Below are 25,166 nucleotides of genomic sequence, written 5' to 3' on the forward strand. Positions count from 1 at the left end.
ATGTGCTTCTAAATAAGTACGTGACTTCTTTTCTCACGTACAATCGCTTAGAAAAGTAGAACGCCTACAATATTTTTCGAAGTCAAGGAAAATATGGAGCAAGTTCTCCAATAAACTATTAAATACGTTAAGGTTAATCACCTATTAATTAATGCCTGAATTTAACAGAGTAGGTAGTATAATATTAGGTACAACTTACCTTTTTCCTGATAATATTACCTATCTCTTCCATTAAAATTCTATGAGACCGTTTGTACGTGATTGTACCTTAAAAGATACAGGGGTTTTACAAAATATCAACAAACTAAGTACTTACTGTACTGCTGTGATGCAATGGGTTCTATCTTCCACCCTATACCCTATAAATAAACGCGAATACTATTGTCGCTTTCATAAAGATGTCTGCGCTACAACTGATTTCTTTTGCTGTTTTAGCCCTTCTTGGGGTAAGTGAATCTGATAAGAAAGAATCTATTTATGTATTTTATTAAATATAAGCAAGGAACAGAAAACAGTAGAGGTTCAGTTCAAAGATCTAAGTAATATACGAGTAATGCGACACAAAAGACAAACATAGTTGAAATATTTGAACAAAATGTTTATTTTCTTAGGTATCCCAAGCTCAATACTACGGGCGCGTCGCTCCCATCAGAGGAGTTCCGCCTTATCCATTGACTGCGCCTTGCTACGGGCCTGACGACCTGAGTGCCTTGCTACTTCTCGCGAGGGCAGTCGCTCCTTGCGACGATTCCACTTCGGCGGACACAATTAAAACTTTAGCTAATGCGCTGGCGGCGACGGCGAATGCTGGTGCCGGCGGGTCTGGCGGGGCTGGCGGGGCTGGCGGCTCGGGAGGAGCGGGTGGAGCCGGGGGTTCTGGTGGAAGTGGTGGAGTAATTACCATTCCCAAACCTAATCCAAGGCCTACACCTAATCCCAACCAAGAACCCGCTTTGATTGATTTAGGTTTACTGACCGGTGATGACTTGCTCAGCCTAATTATTGCTGGCCAGAAATTGCTGAATTTGGATGTGGGTCAAGGAGGTGGCGCTGTCACTCAATTAGTGGATGACTTACTATAGGTAAAGTAAAAGATCTATATTAATAAATGGTCATATGAAGATGCGTGGTTTTATTTTCGCCTTTTAGTTATTACCTACTGAGGCACAATACAATAGGCATGTCACCGGGTTCACATCACGTCATGCTCCATGCATGTCCTCATGACCCTCATGCAAAAAAGGATTCAAAATAAAAAAGGATTAAAAATATGGTTAGAATAAGATTTGGTTAGACTTATAACTAGGCAATGCAATTTATGCAATGACGAATTATTGACGACTGATGTTTGATACGATTCTTATGGTCATGGCCACTATTTTTTTCCTACTTGAATGTTATTTCAATTTTTTTTCAATAATTAGAAGGTATTAATAAAAAACAAACAATAAACTGTATATTTTTTTTTTTTATTTTTTTTTTATTACATTAACTTAAAATGACTTAAAAACTATTTAAAAATTACTAATGATAAAAACTATTTACAAAATAAAAAATACTTCACCCCCAGCGCCGCAGTCAGGAATGGTCTTAATTCCCTTGCATAAAAAAACGATGACGCATGTTCTTTGACAGCTGCTGTCAATGTCGTGAGTGAGACATGACAACAAAAGTCGTTGAGAACTTGAAATTGTTTGTCGTATCGCAATGCATTTTTAGTTTATTGTTTTTATTAAATAAGTTGTATTTTATAGTATATTCATAGTTATTTAATATAATTGATAAGTAGAAAAAATATCTCTATGAAATTTACAGTTATAAACTCTTTGTTCGTGTTGTGTACATGTCATCATGACTTCTGAAATTGAGTCTTTGAAAACAAATGAATTTTTACGCCGACGTAAACTCAGACTTCAGCAGGTTTGGTTTTATTTTAAAATAAATAGAGACAAATAAAATTTCACGAGTTATATAAAGCTCTATTGAGTGTTTTTTAGGTCCGAGAACAATCGAAAGATATAGCAAAGAAACTTAGACAGCGCGCTAAAGTAGACAAATTCCGGCAAGAGCTTGACTCAAAAAAGGAGAAGGAATATTTACTACATCAAGAAAAGTTGGTAAAACGATTAGAGCACTTGTATGCACAAGGTGTGAAAAGTGTGGGAGAAGGTCACAAAAAAGCTTCAGAAGTCAACAAAAATGGTGAGTTAAGATAATATCCTGTATGTAGCTAAATGTAGAATAAATTATCGTCAAAATAGATAAAATTACTAAGTAATATTAGGTTGTGTGTATTAAAAATATGTTTAATTTTATTGGAGAATAAAAAATGTTTGTAAGAACCTAATTTCCACTTTTAAAGTTGTCTTAATTTCGCTTTATTTTTATTTTTGTAGAAGTTTCACCAGACAAAAGAGACTTGTCAAGGGTACGAGGCAAAGAAGCAGCAGCAGAATTAAGGAAAAGGAGGCAGGACAAACTAGATGAACAAAAGAAACTGCTAGACAGGAAACTATTGGCAAGGTATGCACAATTAGTAAATATTTACCTACCTCTAAAAATATTATTTATTTATTAAAAAACGTCTTATTTTGCATATTTACATAAAAAAAATTAATTTTCAGAGAAGCTGCTAATGAAATTAGTAGGGAAAAATCAACCAGTGTAGCAAACAAATTGTTGTCAAAACCGTCTACAAGCAAAGTTACAGGAGAAACTAACCATGCTGATGTAGAAAGTAATGCAAAAGAAAGTGTGATTGCAGAGCACTCTGAAGTGACCAAGAATGACATGGCAACTCAATGGGACTTCGAAGAAATGCCCAACGAGTGGGAGCCCATAATTCCAGCCCTTTCCTTGCCAAAAGATGACAAAGAAAGCCTAAAAGATTCGGCGAATGCAGCCGAAAGCAAGTCTGATAAAAGTAAAAAGCTTGATCTCTTCGCTTTGAGTGCAGAAATGCCATCGAGCTTACGAGGTGGTGCCACTCATGTAGCAGCAGAAAGACCTTCAGTTAGACCTTCTCTAACTTTGGTCTCTGAATATTTGCAAAGCAGGGCCCTGAGACTGCGAGAAACTGATACAACAGGCTCCAGCAAAAAGCAGCCTGATGACTTACAGAACTTGAAGCAAACAATATTACGTTCCAGATCTTCGAAGATTGAAGGTACTTTGCCTTGTAGTAATATTTGCCATGTTTTGGATGAGCAAGTGATCCCTGTGCCAGCTTGGCAAGCTGAGGACAATTGTGAATTTTGCTCTCATAGCATTGTGCACCATAAACCACCTCATAAGTGTAGCCAATTTACAGTCACTAACTCCCAAATTAATGAGATTTTTAGCTCCATTAGACCTGTCCGTCGTGAGCTACAGCCCAGCCCAGTATTACGTGGCAGTAGCCCATTTAGAAGAAATAAAGTTTGCCTGAGAAATTGTAAACATACAGGTGACTGTGTAATGTAAAATCAAACATTCCTCATTGGTGTCAAAGTACTATGTAAACTTTTACAATCACTGCTTTGGAACATTCATAGTTATTAATTTGCATAACATTACATAAATATTGTAATCATGATAAGATAACATTTATTTCCATGCTAACTAACATACTAGATTACTTTAGCTCTTCAAAACTTCATCATTCTTTTGCTAAGATATTATTTTCCATTTATTGTATGTAAGCTTTGGTGGATAGAACTATTTCTCTTATTGCCATGGAAGGAAATTAGGAAACCATGGTTATTTTTGAGATAAAATAGATTTTTTGTTCCATACAGATTAGAAATGTGTACTTATGATTTCACCTTTTTATAGTTCAGTATACATGCATACCTGCTTACCATATATGTACATACTTCAATAACTTTGTTTTACCATATTCCTACTTCAATAACAAATTTTGAAAGTGTCATGTATTTATAATTCCAGGAAAAGGAAATACTGAGAAATCTACTGCATCAAGTGGTGTTGACAGTATTTTAACTAAGAAGAATTCAGTCACAATGTACAACCACTCCACTAGAGACTCCAGAGAGATGCCTTGCGAAGATCCTGGGCTTGTAGTAAGAGATGACCAACATTATGACGATGCCTACTCACAAGCTCTCAAGGAAACAAAAATTGACAATTCTAAAGAGAAGGAACATCAAAAGAAATTACAAGAAATGAGAAGCAAAGTGGCCATGACCAAACAAACTGTTGAAAAAGAATACAATGACACAATGTCGTTTTTGAAGACTTTGCCTAAAGAAAAGTGCAGCAAGCATGTGGTATGACTTAGATTAGACTTATGGTAGACTTTAGAGATGATGAGTTAGTCAAAAGATTTAGTAATTTATTACATTTTAAACTGGATATGGTTATGGACTGTTGAACAGTGCCTGTAGTTTGTTGGATTGTAACTGAACCGCGTTTTGAAACAGATTTTTGTTTTAGAACAATGCTCATATGGATGAAAGGCGTCAGCATATTTTGAAAGTGAGCCGCCAACAAAAACTTCAACATGAGTTCAACAAAATAGAGAAAGAGTGCAGAAGGAATTGTGCACAGGTAAATACATTGATGGCATTATTTCTCAGCTCTTTTTTTGTACTAGATGTGGATAAAAATTATAATCTTCTTTTTTTCAGAATGCAAAAGCTAGACAGACTACACCAGAAAAGTCAAGACACAAGTCAAAATCTCCGGCAAAAAACGATTTTGATGACGACTTTGACTCCAGAGATCTACAGTACTCCTGGATGCCTGTCCCAGAGAGCGACGGGAATCTGGCCATTCATACAATACCCACTTCATTGAAGGAAGCCAAATCTGGCAATACAGTTAAATTCAGCAAAGTAGACAGTTACCACGAATATAGATCTCGGCACAAACACACTCCTCCTACTAAAGATACAAACCCAGAAAGACCATCCAAGAGGGTTGTTGAAACTGTTTTGATTCAAAAAGATGACGATGATTCCACAGATTGCTCATCCATTTCATCGGACACTAGCTCTGTACAAAATTTAAATCTCGAGAGAAAGAGAGAGAAACAGCCAGACGAAACAATGTCGGAAGCAGATAGAATAATTATTTACAAAATTTTGGAATCGAAATTAGACAAGAGCGAGAAAAAGAAGAAGAAGCAAAAATTAATAAATGATGTATCTAAAGTTTTAAGGTCAATGAATAAAGATAAATTAAAGAAAACCGAAAATGATGATAATAACAATGAAGAAGAAAAACTTAGCAATTGTGATGACAGACAGGTGGAAATAGGTGTTCAAAACACTGTTTCCCTTGAGCAAGTTAATGAAGGTAGGCAGGATATTTCAATTATAGTGAAAACTTCAGTATGTACGAATGAATAGTCAATTAATAGACTTTTTTCATAATTTCAGGTGTCTATAAGGTGGTTAATGAAAAAGGGTAAGTGTTTATGTTTTTAGTAAACAAAAACCAATTCCTTGCCCTTCCTTAATCCTAATTCCATGTCGGCCCGCAGACTGTCTTATAACGTCACGAGCTGTTATACCGCAAATGTAGAGATGTGGCAATCTACAGCCGAGCACAAGCCGTGGTGGTGACTATTGTTTTTATTAAGTACTGACAGGTAGTTTGCCTCCGCCGTGAAACCCTATCGATGACCATATCTTCGTTCATTAATCTTGTTGCTGATGTAGGGATCACAGAGATGTTTGTGTTAATTAGTTTAGCTTCCTTTCTTGTGAAATGTAGTAGTATTATAAATGCTTCCCAGCTATGAGACCGCAATTCCAAATTGTCATTTCCTCCTGTTTGTTAGGATGTATATTATAGTTAGTACTGTGATAAATGTAGTAAATATCCGCAAGGGCCCTTTGAATTGCGACTTTTTGTAGCGATACAAACGCGATTCAGTCGCGATGCGGCATACCTGTACACACGCGATACTTACTTAATGCAGCGCTCCAATCGCGATGCAGTCGCGCGGCTCTAAAACACACGTTGTATCGCTGCAAAAAGCAACAATTTGTAAGCTCCCCAATATTTATTGTAAATTAATTTTACAGGGACAACATAACATCATTATACTTCTCGGATAAACCGCAGCAGACTCGCAAATTACTGTTGACTGACGATGACCTCAAGCACGGCCGGCCTTGCTGCTGCAAAAAAGTCAGAACCGACCAGCAGAGTGACAAGGGTATGTTTATTTTAATTTATTATTTTGAATAACATGAATATTATAATTACTACTCTACATATGATACGGGCTACAAACTCGGCTAAAACAGTACCCATATTATAGCAGCGCTTTTTTTTTCAGGTACAAATCTTCACTGCGGGAATGGCGATTTAACGGCAAAAAGGTATGCACAACTTAATTTTATTTATTTACTAGCTGACCCGGCGAACTTTGTTCCGCCTTAATGGCAATAAATAAGCAGACTTTTTTTAATTTCGAACGGGATAAAAAGTATCCTATGTCCTTCTCCTGGCTCTAAACTACCTCCCTGACAATTTTCAGCTAAATCGGTTCAGCCGTTCTTGAGTTATAAGTGGAGTAACTAACACGACTTTCTTTTATATACAGGGTGTCCCGTAATGTAACGTCAAGCCGGAACTGGGTGTTGAGGCAAGTTGTGCTGGTTATCAGAAAAATATAAAAAAAAATCTATGTGGCATATTTTAAAAATAATAGGCATTTAAAAAAAATCAAAAAATTTTACTCCAGGTGACGGTCCTTTTGCTCGTGTTGCCACAAATCTTCACTTTTTCCAAATTTTTTTTTTGTTATGTAACCCTGAATAATGCTTCTCTAAATTGTTATCAAAATTACAAAACCAGCTGCTCCAGCTTGGATGAAAAAAATACATTATTCCCAAAAAAAATTTCAAAATAAAAATTTTGCCTAGTTTAAACTGACTGTACTGAAAAAAAAATGTACTACGCGAGTGTGGCAAGTGACGTCATAATTTGGCGCATTTAGTAAGGATTCCAAAATGGTATAACACTTGGTAAATTTTTGCTGTAATTGTCGACAATTTTTGGTTTTTTCGAAATAGTCCCGTTTTTAACTTTATCTACCTTGGTTAAAAATTATTATTCTAATGTGCCCAAAATTCAAGTTTCTGTGACTGACTACCGTACAGTCAGTCACAGAAACTTTTTTCACCATGACAGTAATTAGTAGTTGACATACTGTGACAAAAGTCACCCGTGCGCGCGCGCCTTTACTACCTGCTCTGCCTGCACTTGTACTTGGTAACAGGGATAATAAGGATATGAAGTTTCGGTTATGGATACGGTTACGGATATTAGAATAATATTATACCGGTTTCGGTTACGGTCACGGATATGAAATCATTTCAGATTATCCGAAAGTCTCGGATAATTTCGGTTACGGAATTATTAGAATTTCAAAAATGTAGGTATAATACAAATAGCAAGATGCTGCGTGAGCGTGACCCACATAGCTACTTTATGTACCAACTAAGACGACACCTATGCATGATAAAGGTAAAACAGGCTGGCATATTAGATGGTGCCAGCGAATGCCAGACAAGTTGGTAACAAATATTAAGATTTAAGGTACAATTCCAAGACGGGCCGCAGACCGCAAACTGCAACCGCAAACTGCAAAACTATGAAATCGGCTGCGCGGCATTGCAGCTGCGGCGTGTATACTGCAGATTTCATAGAGTTTTGCAGTTTGGCCTTTATCCGAAACTATCCGTAACTTTTGAATCAGTTTCGGTTACGGTTATGGACATTTTTTTATTTCGGATATCCGATAGTTTCGGTTACGGTTACGGATATCCATAACATCCCTGCTTGGTAAGATGGCCCTCTCCGTCCCGCTCATACCTTTTAAAATGGCTTCTCCACCTCACTTAAGCCAGAAACTTGAATTTTGGGCACATTAGAATAATATTTTTAACCAAGGTAGATAAAGGTTAAAAACGGGATTATTTCCAATAAACAAAAATTGTCGACAATTACAGCAAGATTTTACAAAGTGTTATACCATTTTGGAATCCTTACTAAATGCGCCAAATTATGACGTCACTTGCCACACTCGCGTAGTACAATTTTTTTTCAGTACAGTCAGTTTATTAAACTAAGCAAAATTTTTATTTTGATATTTTTTTTGGGAATAATGTATTTTTTTCATCCAAGTTGGAGCAGCTGGTTTTGTAATTTTGATAACAATTTAGAGAAGCATTATTCAGGGTTACATAACAAAAAAAAAATTTGGAAAAAGTGAAGATTTGTGGCAACACGAGTAAAAGGACCGTCACCTGGAGTAGAATTTTTTGATTTTTTTTAAATGCCTATTATTTTTAAAATATGCCACATAGATTTTTTTTTATATTTTTCTGATAACCAGCACAACTTGCCTCAACACCCAGTTCCGGCTTGACGTTACATTACGGGACACCCTGTATATAGATTGGAACCTATGTATCTTACGTAAGATCAGAATAAGTAAGGCATTTCCAATGCGTTGATTCTGCGGCAGTTTTCCCACGTAAAAGTAAGATATTAAAATGGTTATTTTCTTTCACATTCAGAAACCCAAATTGCCTGGGCTGCAAATGCGGCTGTAATGCTGACAACGCTGGTGTTAAGCCAAGAGACCACAACACTTCAGAGATCCAACCTTCGGCTGCTACCTCGACTTCCTCGTTCAAGACAGCTAAAAATGACAAAGCACTAGGTGCTCTGCCCGATGGCGGTTACATTAAACTTGTTGACGACGACGGCCAAGAAGCTGGAAAGTTCTACATTGGAGCCAGTGGCTTCCTCAGGGATGACGCGTATGAAGTCATAATACAACTTCGGAAAAAGGAGTCAGCAAAAAAAGATAATGAAAAAGAAACCAGCAAAAATCCACAAGACGTTCTAGAGAAGGTTGAAGAAACAAAAGATCAAGATCTAGTATCTTCACAAAGTAAAGAAACTTGTTCAGTAAATGAAATACCAGAATTGATAGAAATAAATCCAAATGATGAAATTATAGGTCAAGGCAAACAGACTGATAAAATATCACCCTTACCAACTCCTTCTAGCAAAAAAACCAATGATGGTGCCCCCAAAAATACAGTAACTCAAGTAGATGTAAATGACAATGAACACGTTTCTTCAGAATCAACTAGTGAGCCTGTTGATAAAACAGCCAATTCTAAAAAGTATGTAGATAAAGGTGTCTACACAACATCTCAACTTTCATATGCTATCCCTAGTCATGTGCCTAAAACAGATCCTATCTCTAGACCTGCTACGTCAACGTACACGCAAACTTCGATTGAGTCTCCAAATCAGAGGCCGGTGTTCATGCACATGAGTTCTTCTACTTCGACAGCGTATATGAGTCCCCCTGAGATGATCTTGCCGAAATACCTGAAGCAAGGCTACAATACCCGCGCTGAAAAATTGCAAGGAAAGAATGAAAATTGCAAGAACGAAAATTGTAGGAGTAAACGATGCAAATGTCATAAAACATCAGCTCCATGCAGAAAAACGGGAAGCGCTCATAAGATCTTGACCACTCCTCCTAACACCGCTAGATACGAAGACGATAGCAGTGATATATGGGTCCATGAACTTGACCCCCCAGTGCAAAGAATCCATAGCAGGAAATGCCATAAGTTCGACACAAATAACCGTCAGGGTCATAGTAAAACTAAGATTAATGTGCCTATACCCAAACATTCATCACACAATGTAGTAATGCGTGTTACCTCAAGCACTGCATCGACATTCAGAAACAAAAATAGCAAAATCCATAAATCTGATTTGAATCCTGTCATAAAAAAATATATCAACAGATTACTAGAACTAAATAGAGATGGAATTAAAGCAATTGAAGTCGCCAATCAAGAATGTAGTTCAGTGACTACTCCAGGAAGTTCCATTGTAGAAGTGCCAACCAATATCAACGATAAAAAATTAGATATACAACATAAAATATCTTTAGAACAGATAAAGAATGATCTGAAACAGAAAATATTGGAGGAATATGTTAAAGAAAGTACATGTAACAATTCTGTACAAACTTTAGGCAGTAACCTGAAGCCGAGGTCGAGTTTGTATAAATTGCCAAAAAAGAGATCAGTTCATAAAGTGAAGTCCTTAAATATATCGAAAAGACTTATAAACACAAAAAAATCGAATGAAAGCAAGACTAAGTGCTCTGCAACCAGAAATATGAAATCAAATCCTAGCACTTCGTCTCCGTCATCTGCTAGAGAAGTGTTTAAAAAACCGGACTCTTTACCTAATAAAACGAAGTCACGCAGCAAAAGTTCACCTACTCCTAGGCAGTATCCAAATTTTGAATTTCCACAGAAAAGTTCTAAAGTAGACTCGCAGGATTCGACGCCAACTGATATCGCTGTTGAAACGAATCGTAGCGGCAATAGAAATAAAGTGCAGCATATTAATCGAAATCAGTCAAAATCAAGCGAATTAATTTTGCCTTTTAACAAATCTTCCACCACTTCTCCAGAATCGGAGACGAATATGCGGAAACGCCCTAAATCAGATGAAGTTGCTGCAAATATATCCACACAAACCAGTCAAGATCTTGATGGAGAAATAAATCTTATGAAATTAGCAGAAGACAAGTTACAAAATATGGAAAAAATTGCTGATTTGACGGAAAAATGCACAAAAAGATTATCCAACCTTGCCAAAGTATTGGAAGAAGTCCGAAGAAACAAATCATTAGCTTACAGTCAAATATCAACATCGGATACTGCATCTGACTCTGAACAAAAACCCGCCAAAAGTAGTTACGATTCCAAACAATTTGATTCAAAACCTGAATTGCCTGATAAAATTGATCCGAAGTTTTCGAGTCTATCCTCTGAGAACCATGATAGCAAAGATCTGTCAGACACATCTGAATATATACCTTTTTTGACAAATATTCCTAAACCTACTGAATTTAAATACCCTGCTCAACCAATCCCTGAAAACCATACCAATATAAAACCTAAGCCGTTGGGAAATTCGAAAATAGATAATTTGGTTGGGAAAAATAGAGGAAAGCCGCCTCCTGCACTATCTCGAATTCATTTAAAAAACGGACAAGACATCGTTCCTCATGAGCTTTCGACAGTGGTCGAAGTTGATTCTCCTATGAGTGTAAAACTGAAGAACCAATCATCACGTAATAATACTAATTATGACGTGCCAGATTCGTCATTTAATAACAATGTCAGCAAGAGCCAGAAGGAAAATGAGGAACTGGTGACGATTCCCATTGATACAGAATATCAAGTTAATCCTGATTTATTACAAAGCAATAACATGAACGTAAATGTTCCTAAACAATCCATCAAAAGAATATCATCGACTGATTCTTCGGATGATTCCAAGGCACAAATGATGGATTTGAAACAGTTTAATGAATTAATGCTTAAGCCATTTATAAGTATTCAAGAATTTGCAAAACAATGTGATATCGGGGCGTTAGATGACGGGTCCAATCTGGAAGACAATCCAAAAGATGATTTGATAAATGACGAAATGAGTTCATTGCATTCTGATGGAAGTTTGCCAGATGTAATTGCAGAGTTGTTAAAACGAAATATAATTACTGAACCATTTAAATTTGATACTGTAAACTCAACTACTGTTTCTTCAGAGTCTACACTGTCGGTCTTGGCACTGTCAAAAGTCCGAAAAGAAAAAAAAAAATCGAGTGTAGTATTTCAAAATAAAGAAAATGTATCTGAAACATCTGATTCGTTAAGTATATCTTCGAATCCCGATCTGGAAAATGCTTTTAAAAAACTGGGTATGGGCTGGGCGTCTTCGACGCTAAAGAAAACCAAGGAGCGTTTAGCTTTGTCCTCTTCTTCAAATACGTCAAGCTCGAGTTTATCGCAGTTCAAATTGAAAGGGTTGAACAATCAAGACATTCCAGCATTGGTTACTGATTCCATGTCATCGGCGACTAAAATCTCAAAAAGGCCACAGCAAGATAAGCATACATCTGAAATTTCTAAGAATGCTGAACAGCAAACATCCTTCATGAATTCGATGACCGTCAAAGAATTCTTGACGAATGAACTTGCCAAAAAAATTACGTTTACAAATAAGTCGCACAGAAACGACACTGAGGAGGAATTTGTGTCTCTGTTCGAGACAAAGATGCCTGAAGAAATGAAGCATTTGTCTCAAACTATACGCGAAGAGCGTTCAATGGATAGTTTGCCAAGTGGGCATAACCGCGCGCGAACTTCCACGCCAGTGCAGCTATTTAAATCTATGACTTACCATTCGAGCTCCAGCTCTAACATGTCGAATGGTCTATTCAGTAACGCAGACGACCTGTCTTCGGTGAAAGTAACTTCCAACTCCATACGTAATCATTCCACTTCAGATAAGGACGACTTGACCATTCCTAATTGTAGTCTAAAGAGGAAAGGTGCCTCGGATTGTAGCAAAAGCGAGTGATTTGTTTTTGTCAAATTATTTATTTTTATATTTGTGAAGATTGAGAAGTTGACTTTTTTTTTGTATATTTGTGTTTAATAAAATCAATGTCCTTTTTATTTAAATTCTTTTATTTTCCAACTTTCATAAATATTTATAACTTGCTTTTGCCCGCGGCTTCACACGCGTGAAATTTAGTTTGTCGTATCATCAAAATCCGTTCAGTAGTTTTTGCGTGAAAGAGTAACAAACATCCAGACAAGCTTTCGTATTTTTAATATTATTAGTAGGATAGAACAGATGGTCCGCTCAGGTAAAATTAATCACGGGAGCAGAGGAACACGTGTACAATGTCACCTTCCTCAGTGATGCGTCACTTTTTTCGTTATATGAGTAAGTGTACCATACTTCAGATGGAAAGAAGCTCTCCTATTAAAAGTTACTCTCCTGTTGTGATAGGTCCTGCTGAATGTACCGATTCTGCTGATTAGATCGTACCTGGTTTGCATCGGTATTCGGTAGGTACCGTCAAGAGGCTTGCACTGACATTATTTAAATAGAATAGAGATGCACGGCCCTTGGGTCGACTGGTGGAGAATGCTTTGAGCGTTATGTCCATCCTTTGTATTTTATTTGTTCAATAGTTTTAAATAAATTACATAAAAGAGAGTATGCAGAGTATCTCACTGCTAAATAAAAGCATTATCCACCAATCAACCTATGGTTCATGTAGGTAGAGAGTCGACTTAAGGGATTTATCATAGTGGATTGCTGAAGAAGCTCCTAATAATCGTAAATCTTAAAATATAAATAAATAGAAGTATGATATGAGTCAAATTAAATTTTCTTTTCTCTTTCAACATTTATTATTTTTCTTTTTAAAAACAATAAATTAGCTATAACTTAAATACAAATGAATGTACACATTATCACAACATAATACAAGACATCAACTTATAGTCTACTTGTTAATGATATTCAGATCTTGTGCTTATCTTTTGTAATATTGATATATTATGAGATTTTTAATTACTATTTTTATAAAAATGGGTTGTTTAAAATGTTTAAACAATGGGCAGGTTTTTAAATCTAGCTTGAGATTTGAATAGATTCTTGTTTTAAAATTTTACCTACTCATGGCATGGAAAATTGATTCATGAAATAAATGAACATCACAGAAAATAAAATAAATACCTACCTAATAATTTTAAGCTTATAAAATACCATGAAATCATTGTAAATAACATCCTTCATAACATAGACTCCAACATGAGTGAGAAATAATTTCTACATTTTATGCAAATAAATATCTATCTATCTATCTATCTACCTGTGAAATATTTACCATTTCAGTGTTAATAACAACTATAATATACAAAGACAATGCACAAGATAACATTGACAGAATGTTTTTAAACAAGTCCTATGTTCAGTACAAGTTATTAAACAGTACATTTAACACAGTAAGATGTTAAACATGTACCCTTTACACTTGCTTTCATAAAATTTGCCTAAAGGTGTGGTGGTATGGTCATTATTCTTTTTTATCATCTTTAAAAAGATGATTTTTGGCCAGAGTGTAAGCGAGCCCAATTGTGAGGCAGGACACCACTGTGCCTTGAGCAGCTACTCTCAACTGCATTAGAAAGACACTGGTGCTCATTTTCCCTTTTTTCTTGAATGAGTAAGCTCCCCAGCCGCACACACCAATTAACCCCATTATGCCTGAAAAAAAAATGTTTGATTAGTGCTGTAACATCATCATTTTTTCTGCGTTTTCTTGACGTGTATACCGCGTGATCCCTACGTGAGCGCCGCATGCTCGCTACGTGAACGCCGCGTGATCGCCGCGTCTGACGCATGCACGCCGTGATTATGAATCGACGTGACTTCTTACCATGCCCATATGGGATATATAATGGGTTGGATGTACAATTATATTAGATTAAACCGTAACTTTTGATGATATGTTATTTCCAAAATTCATAAGAAAAAAATCTAAATGTTATGCAATGTATGAATTCAGGACATAAATATATTTTACATAAAAAAAAATATACTACAATTAATTACAATAAGCAAGCACATCATCATATTCTTTTGTAATGTGAAATCACATTTATTAGAACTTTGTACTTAGGATGCTCAGTCACTTGATGTGTTGTTGTCACCTGTACATTCTCCAGGATTACAGTTTACTATAATAGTAAAAAACAATTACTTACCCATTATCATAAATGGTGAATCCTTAGATTTCCTTGCTAATCTGTCAGCTTGAGATTCATCCTTGTATTCGTAGATTGGTTGAGAGTTCGCCATTGCTCCTGTTATAATGATGAAATTTTATTAAGTTCTTTGAGCCTTTAAGTGCAATCTGAAACCCTTCTCCAAGTGTAAATTGGCTTAAAGTAATTTACCAAGGCACAAAAATATTTTAAATTACTTTGCTAGGCTTTTCAAGAACAAAATTAGATCTCAAGGCTGCTAACATCTTAAACACTATATTTAATTTAATGTGATTAATTACTTACTGTATTAAATATTTCGATTGGTAAACTCATAAAATTATGTAAGAAATAATTTTTATAACATTGCATCACAAATGGAAGTTTTTCCTAACCTCAACCTTCATCACTTAACCTTGGATGAAAACGTCAAATTGACAGTATTGACATAACCTTGAAAACGTTTCGTTCAAAAATACTAGAATTAATGCAACGGCTATAATATACAATACGCTTGATAGCCGGTTAGGTGGTATACCACTTAACAGGTTGTTAAGGCATAGTTAACGTATAGATTAGTTTTTTTTAACATAGGCCCAGTGTTTGATGTGTAATTCAAATTGTTGGTTGCATAATTCGACAATTTGTTAATGTAATAACGGTTAAAAAAAACTGGGACTTTAGTTTAAAAAAAAATACCAAAGAAATATTTGGGTTTTCAAAAATAACACTGGTCAACACTGGTTTTGCCACACGAACTTTGATAGCTAATTTTGTTTTATCAATCTACCCTCATTATTAAAACACAGTTGTCATATGTCAATTAGCCTCATCTTTGTTGTGATACGGTAATACTCATATAGATGACCCACGCTGAACTGTCACACCAAACTCAATGACAGGGGGGCGCTACCATCGTTCAACTATATGGTTTCCAACATGGCAAAAATCGGAACCAGCGATTCGGTATTGACGGTGGCGCCCCGCTGTCAATGTCATCGATAGGACAGTTCAGTATTTTGGAACTATAACTAGCACTACGGCAGTAAATTAACAGAAACGCTTATACATAGTTCCAAAATACTGGACTGTCCTGTCGATGACATTGACAGTGGGGCGCCACTGTCAATACCGGATCGCTGGTTCAGATTTTTGCCATGTTGGAAACCATATAGTTGAACGATGGTAGCGCCCCCCTGTCATTGAGTTTGGCGGGACAGTTCAGCGTGGGTCATCTATACAAGTAAATCGTTATAAAAAAAATTGTCGTTGAATTTGAACACTTTTTTGGATTTATTAACCCTGTGAACATGTCGAGGAAGTGTAATAATGATCCTAACTCTTTTTGTTATGTTTGCGGAGAACTTACATTCAAAAAACAAAGACGAAATTTTACGAATCTTGTCTTGGAGTGTTATCACCAATGTTTTGGTTTTTCTGTAGTTATCAAGACAAATCCTGGGCCCCTCATAATGTCTGTTGCATAATATCCCCTCATGATGTCTTGAACAAAGGTGCACGATCTATGCCGTTTGCTGACTTATGATATGGACTGAACAGCGAGATCACGTTTCTGATTGCTATTTTTGTCTCACTGACATAAAAGGTATAAATTACAAGGAAAAAAACACAGTTATTTACCCTAACTTATCTTCGGCTTTAAGACCAGTCTCTCATTGTAAAAAATTGCCTGAACTAATACCAGTTGCAACTACGTCTCTGTTGAGAACGACAATTCACAACCGTCCACTTCAGGTCAATCTGTTGTCCCTAAAAATTGATGCAAAGATAAAAGAGGGTAATTTTGTTGGCCCTCAAATTAGGGAGTTAATATGAATGATTCAAGATTTGAAGAAAAATTAAGAGATTTAGAAAAATCTGCATAGGGAAGGCTTTTAAAAATGTTGTTGTAAATTTTTTGGGTAACCACAAGAGTGACAGCTACAGAGAGTTGGTTAGCGAGCTAGTATTGTCATATCAAGCGTTGGATTGCAACATGTCACTTCAGATCCATTTTTTAGACTCGCACCTGGATATTTTTCTGACAATTTAGGGGCTGTCAGCGACGAGCACGGTGAGAGGTTCATCAGGTCATTTCTAATATGGAAAAGCGGTACCAGGGCATATGGAGCCCAATTATGTTCGCAGATTACTGCTGGACAATTAAAAGGGACCAACCAGAAGCTAAATATATCAAGAAAATCTTAGATTATTAAGTCATTTATAAAAAAATAAGCTTTTGATATACGAGATCTGTGTTTTTTCTTAATATTTTAAATTATTCAATATAATAAAATCCTTGTCTAGCAAATTTTTTTTAACTGTTTATTTTTTCTTACAATCACCAATTAAAGTAAAAAATATCACAAAAGTCCGTGTGGCACGATAAAGTTAAAATTTTGTTGACCAGTGTAATTTATAACAAAGAAGAGTTTTCATGAATTATTTATTTCGTTCGTTTCAGCCTTAGTTTCAGCCAAATGACGTCCACAGCTGGACAAAGGCCTCCCCCAAGGTTTTCCACAGTGAATTATTTATTTACAATTATGTTAAAAAAAATATATATAAAATATAAATATCCAGATCATTAATAGTGGTTTGGTACCTATCTACAGAATAAATAAAAAAAAAAATAGCATGATGATTAATATTTATTGGTCCCATAATTACCGTAATAATATTTCTCAACAAATAACATTTCTCGCTTCACCCAATAGAAACTCTCGAGAGAGATAGATAGAGCCACTTCATGGCTTTATGACATTCATTCAACCCAATTTTATACAATATTGAGGGTAGGATACATAAAAAAACAATAAAGCATGGCCTTAAAATTAGAGTTGAGCTTAAAAGTGTGCTTGTAGGTACCTACAAAAGTCAGTGCGTTAAGACAATGATTTAGTACTTAATTGATATCCGAAGAAAATTCTGAATCCAAATGTATTTAGCTATCTATCTATCGTCTCTGGATTTATTTATTGTATTGTACAAATATTTAGATAAATTACGTAAATGAATACTTTAAGTACCAATAATATACCTATGGCTATAACTATTCGAAGTTCATAACTTATTTACTGTATGTAAAATGATAAAAACTACCTACCTACTTACTTAACTAACTGATTTCTACTGACTTTTAAGTTTGGTAAACTTTTTTTGTTCTTGAGATTAAATATAATATTGATAATCATTGATATTTGATTAATTTTATGTACATTTCCCTGGTTTCCGAGTTCCTTAGCAAAAACTAACGGCCTGCCTCAATTTTAACAGCTTTGGTCGATGAGATTCATTTCAACCACATGAAGCAGTTAATAATGGTATTATTATGACAAGAAGCTATGTTACGAACTCACATTTTGACTATTTATAGGTACGATTATAAAAGTAAAAAAATCGAAAACAAATATAAAAAGTTACGTACGCCTATAGTAGATTTATGTCTAGGAATAATATCGCCTTACTTCAGCTAGTATAGATTCGTATGAACTTTCATCGATTATTATAAAGCGTTTTGCGCGTCTGCTGAAATAGTAAATATCGCCAGTATAAATATCAAACCATAACGCATGTATGTGTAAATCGTGTTTTTCTAAACGTTTCTTCAGCATCCCATACGAAGCCACATTTTGTAGTTGTTGCAGTGTGTTAACCTGGAATAAATTGCCGACATGATTTTGACTAATAGAGCAAAACAGAAAATAATAGTAGCTAAGTCATTATGGACTTGCTATAGGTAGGTAGGTACTTCATATTATTTATAGCACACAAAATTACCTGAGATAGTTTATCTTCTATATTGAATTTGTTATCAGGGTCAATATATGCAACAAACTTCCTCTGAGGGGTTTCGGAAGTGAATAACATGGGTTTGGAGAAGTCACCTTTCATATCCAGAAACTTTTTTAGACTGGATTCTGCATGTGAACATAGCCATGACTTTAGCGGAGATATCCTTCGTTGTTCCTGAAAATGATATTAACTTACATAAAATAAATGTTGTAGGTAGGCAAGCCGCGTAGGTAGATTAACTAAGTATACCCAACAAAAAAGTTTTTGTGAGATTGACACTTGCCTTGCTCGATTCTTCTCTACTCTTTAATTTGTATAATAGATTCATAGCCTTACAGTCACTATGTCCACATACAATTATATGTCTTATATTATTTACTATACAACCAAGTTCCAATGCTGCAGGTTCGCAACTAGTCATTTCATCGACAAAATATTGGGAATGGGGTATAACATTTCCCGCATTTCGAACTGAAATAACAAAAAACGATATTTAAAAGATTGTTATTGAAGTAACTAACTAATACATAAGTAATTAAATTAATATAAAATTACACGAACCAACGAACATATCTCCCACACTAGTTTCTGTAAATCGTGTTGGTATCATTCGGCTATCCATGCATGTGTAGAAGACAGCTTTTGGCTAAATGAAACATGTTAACAGAAGAAAATGATTATATTAATCAACTGAAAATACGTAATGTAATAATCATCTCAAGGTGAATTTTGGGAACTAGGCGCAGACAGTTGGTTAAATGAAAACTAACGAGTCGTTAATTATGAAACGGCAAACAGTTGCTGATAACAGCCAAATCGGTGCAACCTCCCTCTTATTAAAAAAAATATTGTCACTAATACGATAATGCCAGTTGTCAATATGGTCTTTAAGGCAATAGTTAGATCTCATTATGACTATGGACTTATTGTTTATGGGAGATATCTAAGTAATTTTTTGTATCGTAAGCTAGAAGTCATTCAAAACAAGGGATTAAGAATTATAACTGGAGCTTTTTGTTCAACTCCAATAAATTCCTTAGAAATAGAGTCCGGGATTCCACCAATCTTAGTTAGACTTAGATATTTAACAGAAAAGTTTTATGTTAAGATTTTAAGTAAAAAAATGTACTTTAATTTGTATTACAACAATTGTCTTTTGCAATGTGAGCATTTAAATGAACTAAAAGAAATTTGTAAATGCATAGACCATAGGGTAAATTGGGATCTAAGTACATTAGAAATTCAGACTAAGATACCAATGGTTTGCTTGAAGAAAGTTAATAACAACTATGAGTTTGTCCAATTTGTAAATAGCGAAAAGGTTCGGCATCGGAAGATATACACAGACGGTTCTAAAACTGAGGAAAACACTAAAGCAGCGTATTATGATTCAAGAGTTAAGTTTGGGAGATGTTTTATACTTGATAAGAACGCATCAATTTTCACAGCGGAAGCCTATGCAATATATACTGCATTGCAATATATTGGAGGAATAAGAGATGAGAATATTTTCTTGATTGTTACCGACTCCTTGAGTGTCCTCACTTGTCTTCAAAACACTCATATTCATTACAAGACCAACATCTACATAACGAAAATAAGAGAAATATTATTGAATAATGATTGCAAGCAAATAGAGTTTATGTGGGTCCCCTCGCATTCTGGGATTACTGGCAATGAAATAGTGGACAGATTGATGAAGATAGAAAGTCCATATAGTGGCGATTCACGGTATCCAGCGCCCCCTGTACCCATCTCAGACTATGACTCCATCTTGAAAACCCGTATGTTCGATAATTGGCACGAAGAGTGGAATATCACTAAATTAACCAAAGGAAAATGGTATGGACAAATACAACAGAAACTTCCAAGAAAACCATGGTACTGCAAGTCGCAAAGTTCTACCTCAAGAAGTTTCATCACTACAATGAATCGCTTACGACTTGGACACGCAAAATTTCCAACCCACCTTAAACGGATTAAAATGGTCACTACAGATAAATGTGAATTTTGCCAGGCAGATGCGGCAGACTTAGACCATCTTATTCTTCAGTGCCCAGCCTTTAATTTGGAAAGGCTTCTGCTAGTGGATGGCTTACTGAAGATCTATCAAGAAGATGAAAATATTCCCCGCCTCTTGCCATCCATACTAGCGAATGAAAAGACGTACCCACATATTTACCAGTACATTGTAAATACACATATAAATTTATGAAGACATTTCAACTAAGATACAGAAGAACAGAAATCCATTGAAAACACTCAGAAAGTACCTACTCATGAATGAAAATACAAAGAAAGAAATATCTCACTAAAGATTTGGCCGTAAGGATACTATCCGAAGCCGTTAAATCTGTTTAAAAAAAAAAATGCCAGTTGTCAAAAATACGAAGTGTCATCGTCAATCCAAATAATAATTTTGTGTTTTTGCGTTTCAAATTACGTTCAAATTAATTAAAACGTTTATATAACTACCTACTGATAAATGGTGAGAAATTTATAAATTGTAGAAGAATCAGTCGAAAGAATATTTCTTGACCGAAAGCTAAACACACTCAGTATCCAAGGAAAATAAAAGCAAGGAAGGCCGAACACAATCTTCTTACCGTCGGGTTATCTTTAACTTCTTGAAATTGTTTCACCATGCTTGCTCGGTCTAAAACTCGATATCTCATGATTCCTCGTAGTATCTTTTCCATATTTGATTAAAAGTTATGTTTTCATCAATAAAATACAATTTTGGTATCACGATTCTAAAGACTGAAAAACACGTCTATAGTAGGGCACTCGGCTCGAGATTGACATCTCTGACCTTCAGTTAGCAAAGCTTATCGTAAGCACGACTACCTTAGTGCGGACGAAAGAATAGGGTCATCGTACGTAAATAACGCGCAAGGAACAAGATAATGATAAAATAATTTATCATAAAATTTGATATGGATTAGAAATACCAGCGTTTATGATAAAATTCTTGCGTTAATTACGTTACCTACTACCTAATTAATGTAAAAATAAGTATTGTCAATTTATGAATAAAATTTTTACTAGTTTCTGCATGCATTTCTATGAATACAAAGTCAAAAAACTATCATAAATACTTGTAAGAAGACTTATTAAATCATTAACATTTGCACTTTGTTTTAGATGAATGCTGAGAGTGTAATAGGAGATGGGACACAGAGAGAGGCGGGCCCGGTGCCCACCACGCTCCCAGTCAACCACCGCTTCGTGGAGCCAGAGAAGGCTGTCAAGACCATCACAGACATGGCCATTTGGGAAAAGTCCGAAGCTTACATGGAGTATACTGGCTTTATTGCCACTCTCAATGAAGCTGTAAAAGGAAAACCCCTATCAGTAGATTGTAAAGTATCTGAAAATGTGAACAAAGTTATGGACATGCTTGACAAAATTGAACAGATGATAGCGGAGTTTCCTCCTGTAGAGCAGCCTCAGAGGTTTGGCAACACAGCATTTAGAGAATGGCTTGCAAAAATAAAAAGCAACACAACTATGATCCTTCAAGAAATGTTAGATCTCAAACTTCATTTAGCAATCCCAGAAATTAAAGTGTACTTAGAAGAAAGTTTCGGTAATGCAACTAGAATTGACTATGGAACAGGACATGAGATGTCATTTGTTATGTTTTTATGTTGTCTGTACAAGATTGGGGCTCTGCAAGCTGATGATAATGTAGCAACAGTCTTTATGATTTTCAACAAATACATAAAGATAGCAAGGAAACTACAGAAAACATACAGAATGGAGCCTGCTGGGAGCCATGGTGTTTGGAGTTTGGATGATTATCAATTTATACCTTTTATTTGGGGTAGTTCACAACTAGTCGACCAGCCAAAAATTTATCCACCTGTGAAGTTCCTTGAGGAAGATATTATTGACAAATATGCTGATGAGTATATGTTCCTGTCATGCATCAAGTATATAAAAGAAGTTAAAACTGGTCCATTTGCTGAGCATTCTAATCAGTTATGGAGCATAAGTGCAGTTGGTTCATGGCTGAAAATAAATCAGGGCCTTATTAAAATGTACAAAAAAGAAGTATTGGCAAAGTTTCCAGTCATTCAGCATGTCCTTTTTGGGTCCTTACTGCCAATCCGTAGATTCCCCATCAGTCACTAAGAAATTGAATTTTTGTTGTGTTTATTCACACACATCCTGTATATTGTCTCATAATTTTACAAGTGTGTATTAACATGAATCTGTATAAACCAGTATTAAATGTGCAATTTGTAAAGGAATTGCAGTAGCGTTGTAATATCACAGCCCATGTTGCGTCTTATAGCGCGTCTATGTCATAGCCATTAGAAAAATAGCTAAGATAGATGTTATTAAAGTCACAGTTACAATGAATGACTACACGCGCCATAATGTCGCAAAAGGCTGTAAGGCAATATGAATGAATAAATATATTTCATTATGAACTGATTTATATATTGCCCAAATATTGTGATACTAAAAATTTATAAATTATTAAAGGTTTGAACAAAGAAAACTTAAATTATTGAATAAAAAAGTTTGAAGTACTTATTTACTTTAGTCACTTCGCTATACCTAGCACTATAGTATTTTAACACCATGATATGATATCCTAATGTCTATGAAGATATACATTTTATCACAAACATGCAATTTATTGAGAATTATTTCATTTAATGTTAGCATTTTTAATTTAAGCTTTCAAAGAAAGTGCAATAAAATAAAAATAAGTAATTGACACATCATTGTTTTAATTGGCTTAATACACATATATCATTTATCATCATAGAAGATCTCTTCCCTCGTCTCGTTAATTAAAAATAATAATAATACTTAGGTACTAGTTAGTACCACAGAATGTCAGAATACATAATTGGTAGGCAGTACTCAAGAGACCCCAAATGTGTGGGGTTTACAGAACGTGCCAAATGCTTCCTAGAATATAGCGGTTACTATTTACTCGTAACTACGTTTTTGTACACTTGGACGCACACAACCCACATTTTACTCGATGTGCTGTCGTCACTACCTGCATACAACCACAGCTGTAGGGAGTAGAGAGCAGCACAGCAAGGAACCATTTTCATTTGATATTACATTATCATTATTAGGAAGCATTTGCTATCAGAGGCACAGAAGAATTAATTTGCCGTAGGTAATACTTTATCCGAGATGGCTGGCTTCTTATTGAAGTGGTTATTGTAGAGCGTGTATATCATGCCTGCTGTGAGGGCGCCAACGGCCGTCCCCTGAGCGATCACTCTGAACTGCATGAGGAAAACGCTTGTGCTCATTTGACCCCGGTGCTTGAACTTGTAGATGCCGTATCCGACGGATGTAGCAAGGCCAGCTATTCCTGTAAAAATCACGCTTATTGTGAATTTTAACGTAATCATTATCGGCTAGTATAGATAATTTGTCTATCGCCGATGATTCTGTAAATAATTGCGTTGTCATTTCCTTTTTGTTCCAAGTTCAAATATTTTTACCTCCATGGATTAGTGGTTAGATTTACTTAGACCACAAAATTAAATGCAGGTTTTGGGTTCGATCAGTTATTTAGGGACTGGTTTTACAGTGAAATTCCGTATAGGTAGGTAATTATGATAGGCTCTAGAGGCTTGAGTCTAGCCCACAGACTAGTCTAGGTATTATTTAACATTATTTAATTTTATCAAATAGCGGCCGCCCGCCGCGGCGCCGCCCGCAACTTCGTAGGTAGACGCGTGGACGCCGTTTTACCCCCTTAGGGGTGAATTTTCGTAAAATTAGTTCTAAGCGGATGCTTACACCCTATAGGGACCTATGTACCTGCCAAATTTCAAGTTGTAGGTGTTATAGTTTCTGAGATATTTGCCTTATAAATAAGTCTAAAGATTCCTTTCGGATTGGTATGAGTGCTATATAGTTATACATTATCGTAATAGATAAGAAATCAAACTTACCGATGACCATGAATGGAGATTCCTTTGTTTTCCGTGCCAATTTTTCAGAATGAGATTCTTCATGGTAGTCAAATGTGGGTTTTTCACCGGCCATCTTCGAGTTCTGTAAATTATCACGTTCAAACTGTTTCAGTGGTTTATCAGTAACTACTGACTAATATTATCAACATACATCGAGTTTCATCCGTTATCATCAGACAGAGATATCTAAATTGAATGCTATCAGTAACCTGAGTAACCATAGGTTACTTAAATTCAATTCGGACGTTGCAACTTAGCCTCGCCATTAACAGATACGCGCCTGTACTGCAGTGCTGGTTAATTCGATGATATGCTTAATAAAAATACAAATCTAGTATAGGTATTTTACTACATAAGTAAATAATACAACCGCACATTTTATAAGATGAGAACGTCCCTACCAAAGTAGCTAATATTTTGCACTTTGTATCACAACAATCTCTTGTAAGTTATTATCGAACAATAAATCAATTACTTCTATGATATTAGCTACCAACGCGCAGCAAAATACAATCAAATAATTTTAGTTAGTTATTAACTCACCAATTTTGTTAGTCTCCGGTAGATATGGATCTTGCTTACTGCTCAATTAACTCAAAGCACTGATCTCGTCGTACCAAACTATTTTATACAAGCACTATAAAACGTGTGCTATTATTACGTGCTCTGTGTGGACGTGTGCAAAGAAACGCCAGGATTTACCGCTTATGAAGTGGGCAAGTATCAAGTCTGTCCGAGTGATAGATAAATCAACGTGTTGCACCATTCCTCGCAG

The 25,166-nt window shown here is 35.6% G+C and overlaps 6 protein-coding genes across 8 annotated transcripts; 3 read left to right on the forward strand and 3 right to left on the reverse strand.

The window, feature by feature from the left end:
• Nucleotides 1-1,692: 1,692 nt before the first annotated feature.
• Nucleotides 1,693-4,642, forward strand: LOC135078780 (titin homolog). Its single transcript, XM_063973335.1, has 7 exons — nt 1,693-1,920; nt 1,998-2,202; nt 2,397-2,523; nt 2,625-3,166; nt 3,928-4,268; nt 4,435-4,548; nt 4,595-4,642. The coding sequence occupies exons 1-7, from the start codon at nt 1,852-1,854 to the stop codon at nt 4,640-4,642; spliced, it is 1,446 nt and encodes a 481-aa protein (XP_063829405.1). The 5' UTR covers nt 1,693-1,851.
• Nucleotides 4,631-12,530, forward strand: LOC135084250 (uncharacterized). 2 transcript variants are annotated; one of them, XM_063979026.1, is made up of 6 exons: nt 4,631-5,298; nt 5,382-5,409; nt 5,486-5,563; nt 6,033-6,166; nt 6,290-6,332; nt 8,538-12,530. In XM_063979026.1, the coding sequence occupies exons 1-6, from the start codon at nt 4,740-4,742 to the stop codon at nt 12,430-12,432; spliced, it is 4,737 nt and encodes a 1,578-aa protein (XP_063835096.1). In that variant the 5' UTR covers nt 4,631-4,739; the 3' UTR covers nt 12,433-12,530. The 2 variants fall into 2 exon arrangements, with proteins under 2 accessions (XP_063835096.1, XP_063835104.1); XM_063979034.1 differs by lacking the exon at nt 5,486-5,563.
• A 709-nt stretch (nt 12,531-13,239) lies between these two features.
• Nucleotides 13,240-15,059, reverse strand: LOC135086791 (HIG1 domain family member 1A, mitochondrial-like). Its single transcript, XM_063981586.1, has 3 exons — nt 14,943-15,059; nt 14,637-14,735; nt 13,240-14,136 (listed from the first exon to the last, which is right to left on the reverse strand). Exons 2-3 carry the CDS (start codon nt 14,728-14,730, stop codon nt 13,946-13,948), a joined length of 285 nt encoding a protein of 94 aa, XP_063837656.1. The 5' UTR covers nt 14,731-14,735; nt 14,943-15,059; the 3' UTR covers nt 13,240-13,945.
• Nucleotides 15,060-17,269: 2,210 nt separating this feature from the next.
• On the reverse strand, nt 17,270-21,130 carry LOC135084290 (beta carbonic anhydrase 1). Its single transcript, XM_063979100.1, has 5 exons — nt 21,038-21,130; nt 18,993-19,077; nt 18,715-18,902; nt 18,417-18,605; nt 17,270-18,292 (listed from the first exon to the last, which is right to left on the reverse strand). The coding sequence occupies exons 1-5, from the start codon at nt 21,128-21,130 to the stop codon at nt 18,083-18,085; spliced, it is 765 nt and encodes a 254-aa protein (XP_063835170.1). The 3' UTR covers nt 17,270-18,082.
• Nucleotides 20,790-23,165, forward strand: LOC135084283 (serine/threonine-protein phosphatase 2A activator-like). 2 transcript variants are annotated; one of them, XM_063979078.1, is made up of 2 exons: nt 20,790-20,919; nt 21,576-23,165. In XM_063979078.1, the coding sequence occupies exons 1-2, from the start codon at nt 20,917-20,919 to the stop codon at nt 22,566-22,568; spliced, it is 996 nt and encodes a 331-aa protein (XP_063835148.1). In that variant the 5' UTR covers nt 20,790-20,916; the 3' UTR covers nt 22,569-23,165. The 2 variants fall into 2 exon arrangements, with proteins under 2 accessions (XP_063835148.1, XP_063835158.1); XM_063979088.1 differs by lacking the exon at nt 20,790-20,919 and adding an exon at nt 21,237-21,322.
• LOC135084298 (HIG1 domain family member 1A, mitochondrial-like) lies at nt 23,160-25,145 on the reverse strand. Its single transcript, XM_063979109.1, has 3 exons — nt 24,935-25,145; nt 24,371-24,473; nt 23,160-23,781 (listed from the first exon to the last, which is right to left on the reverse strand). Exons 2-3 carry the CDS (start codon nt 24,462-24,464, stop codon nt 23,567-23,569), a joined length of 309 nt encoding a protein of 102 aa, XP_063835179.1. The 5' UTR covers nt 24,465-24,473; nt 24,935-25,145; the 3' UTR covers nt 23,160-23,566.
• Nucleotides 25,146-25,166: the final 21 nt, after the last annotated feature.

The sequence above is a fragment of the Ostrinia nubilalis genome, chromosome 2 (genome assembly GCF_963855985.1).
Source record: "Ostrinia nubilalis chromosome 2, ilOstNubi1.1, whole genome shotgun sequence".
Lineage (NCBI taxonomy): Eukaryota > Metazoa > Arthropoda > Insecta > Lepidoptera > Crambidae > Ostrinia > Ostrinia nubilalis.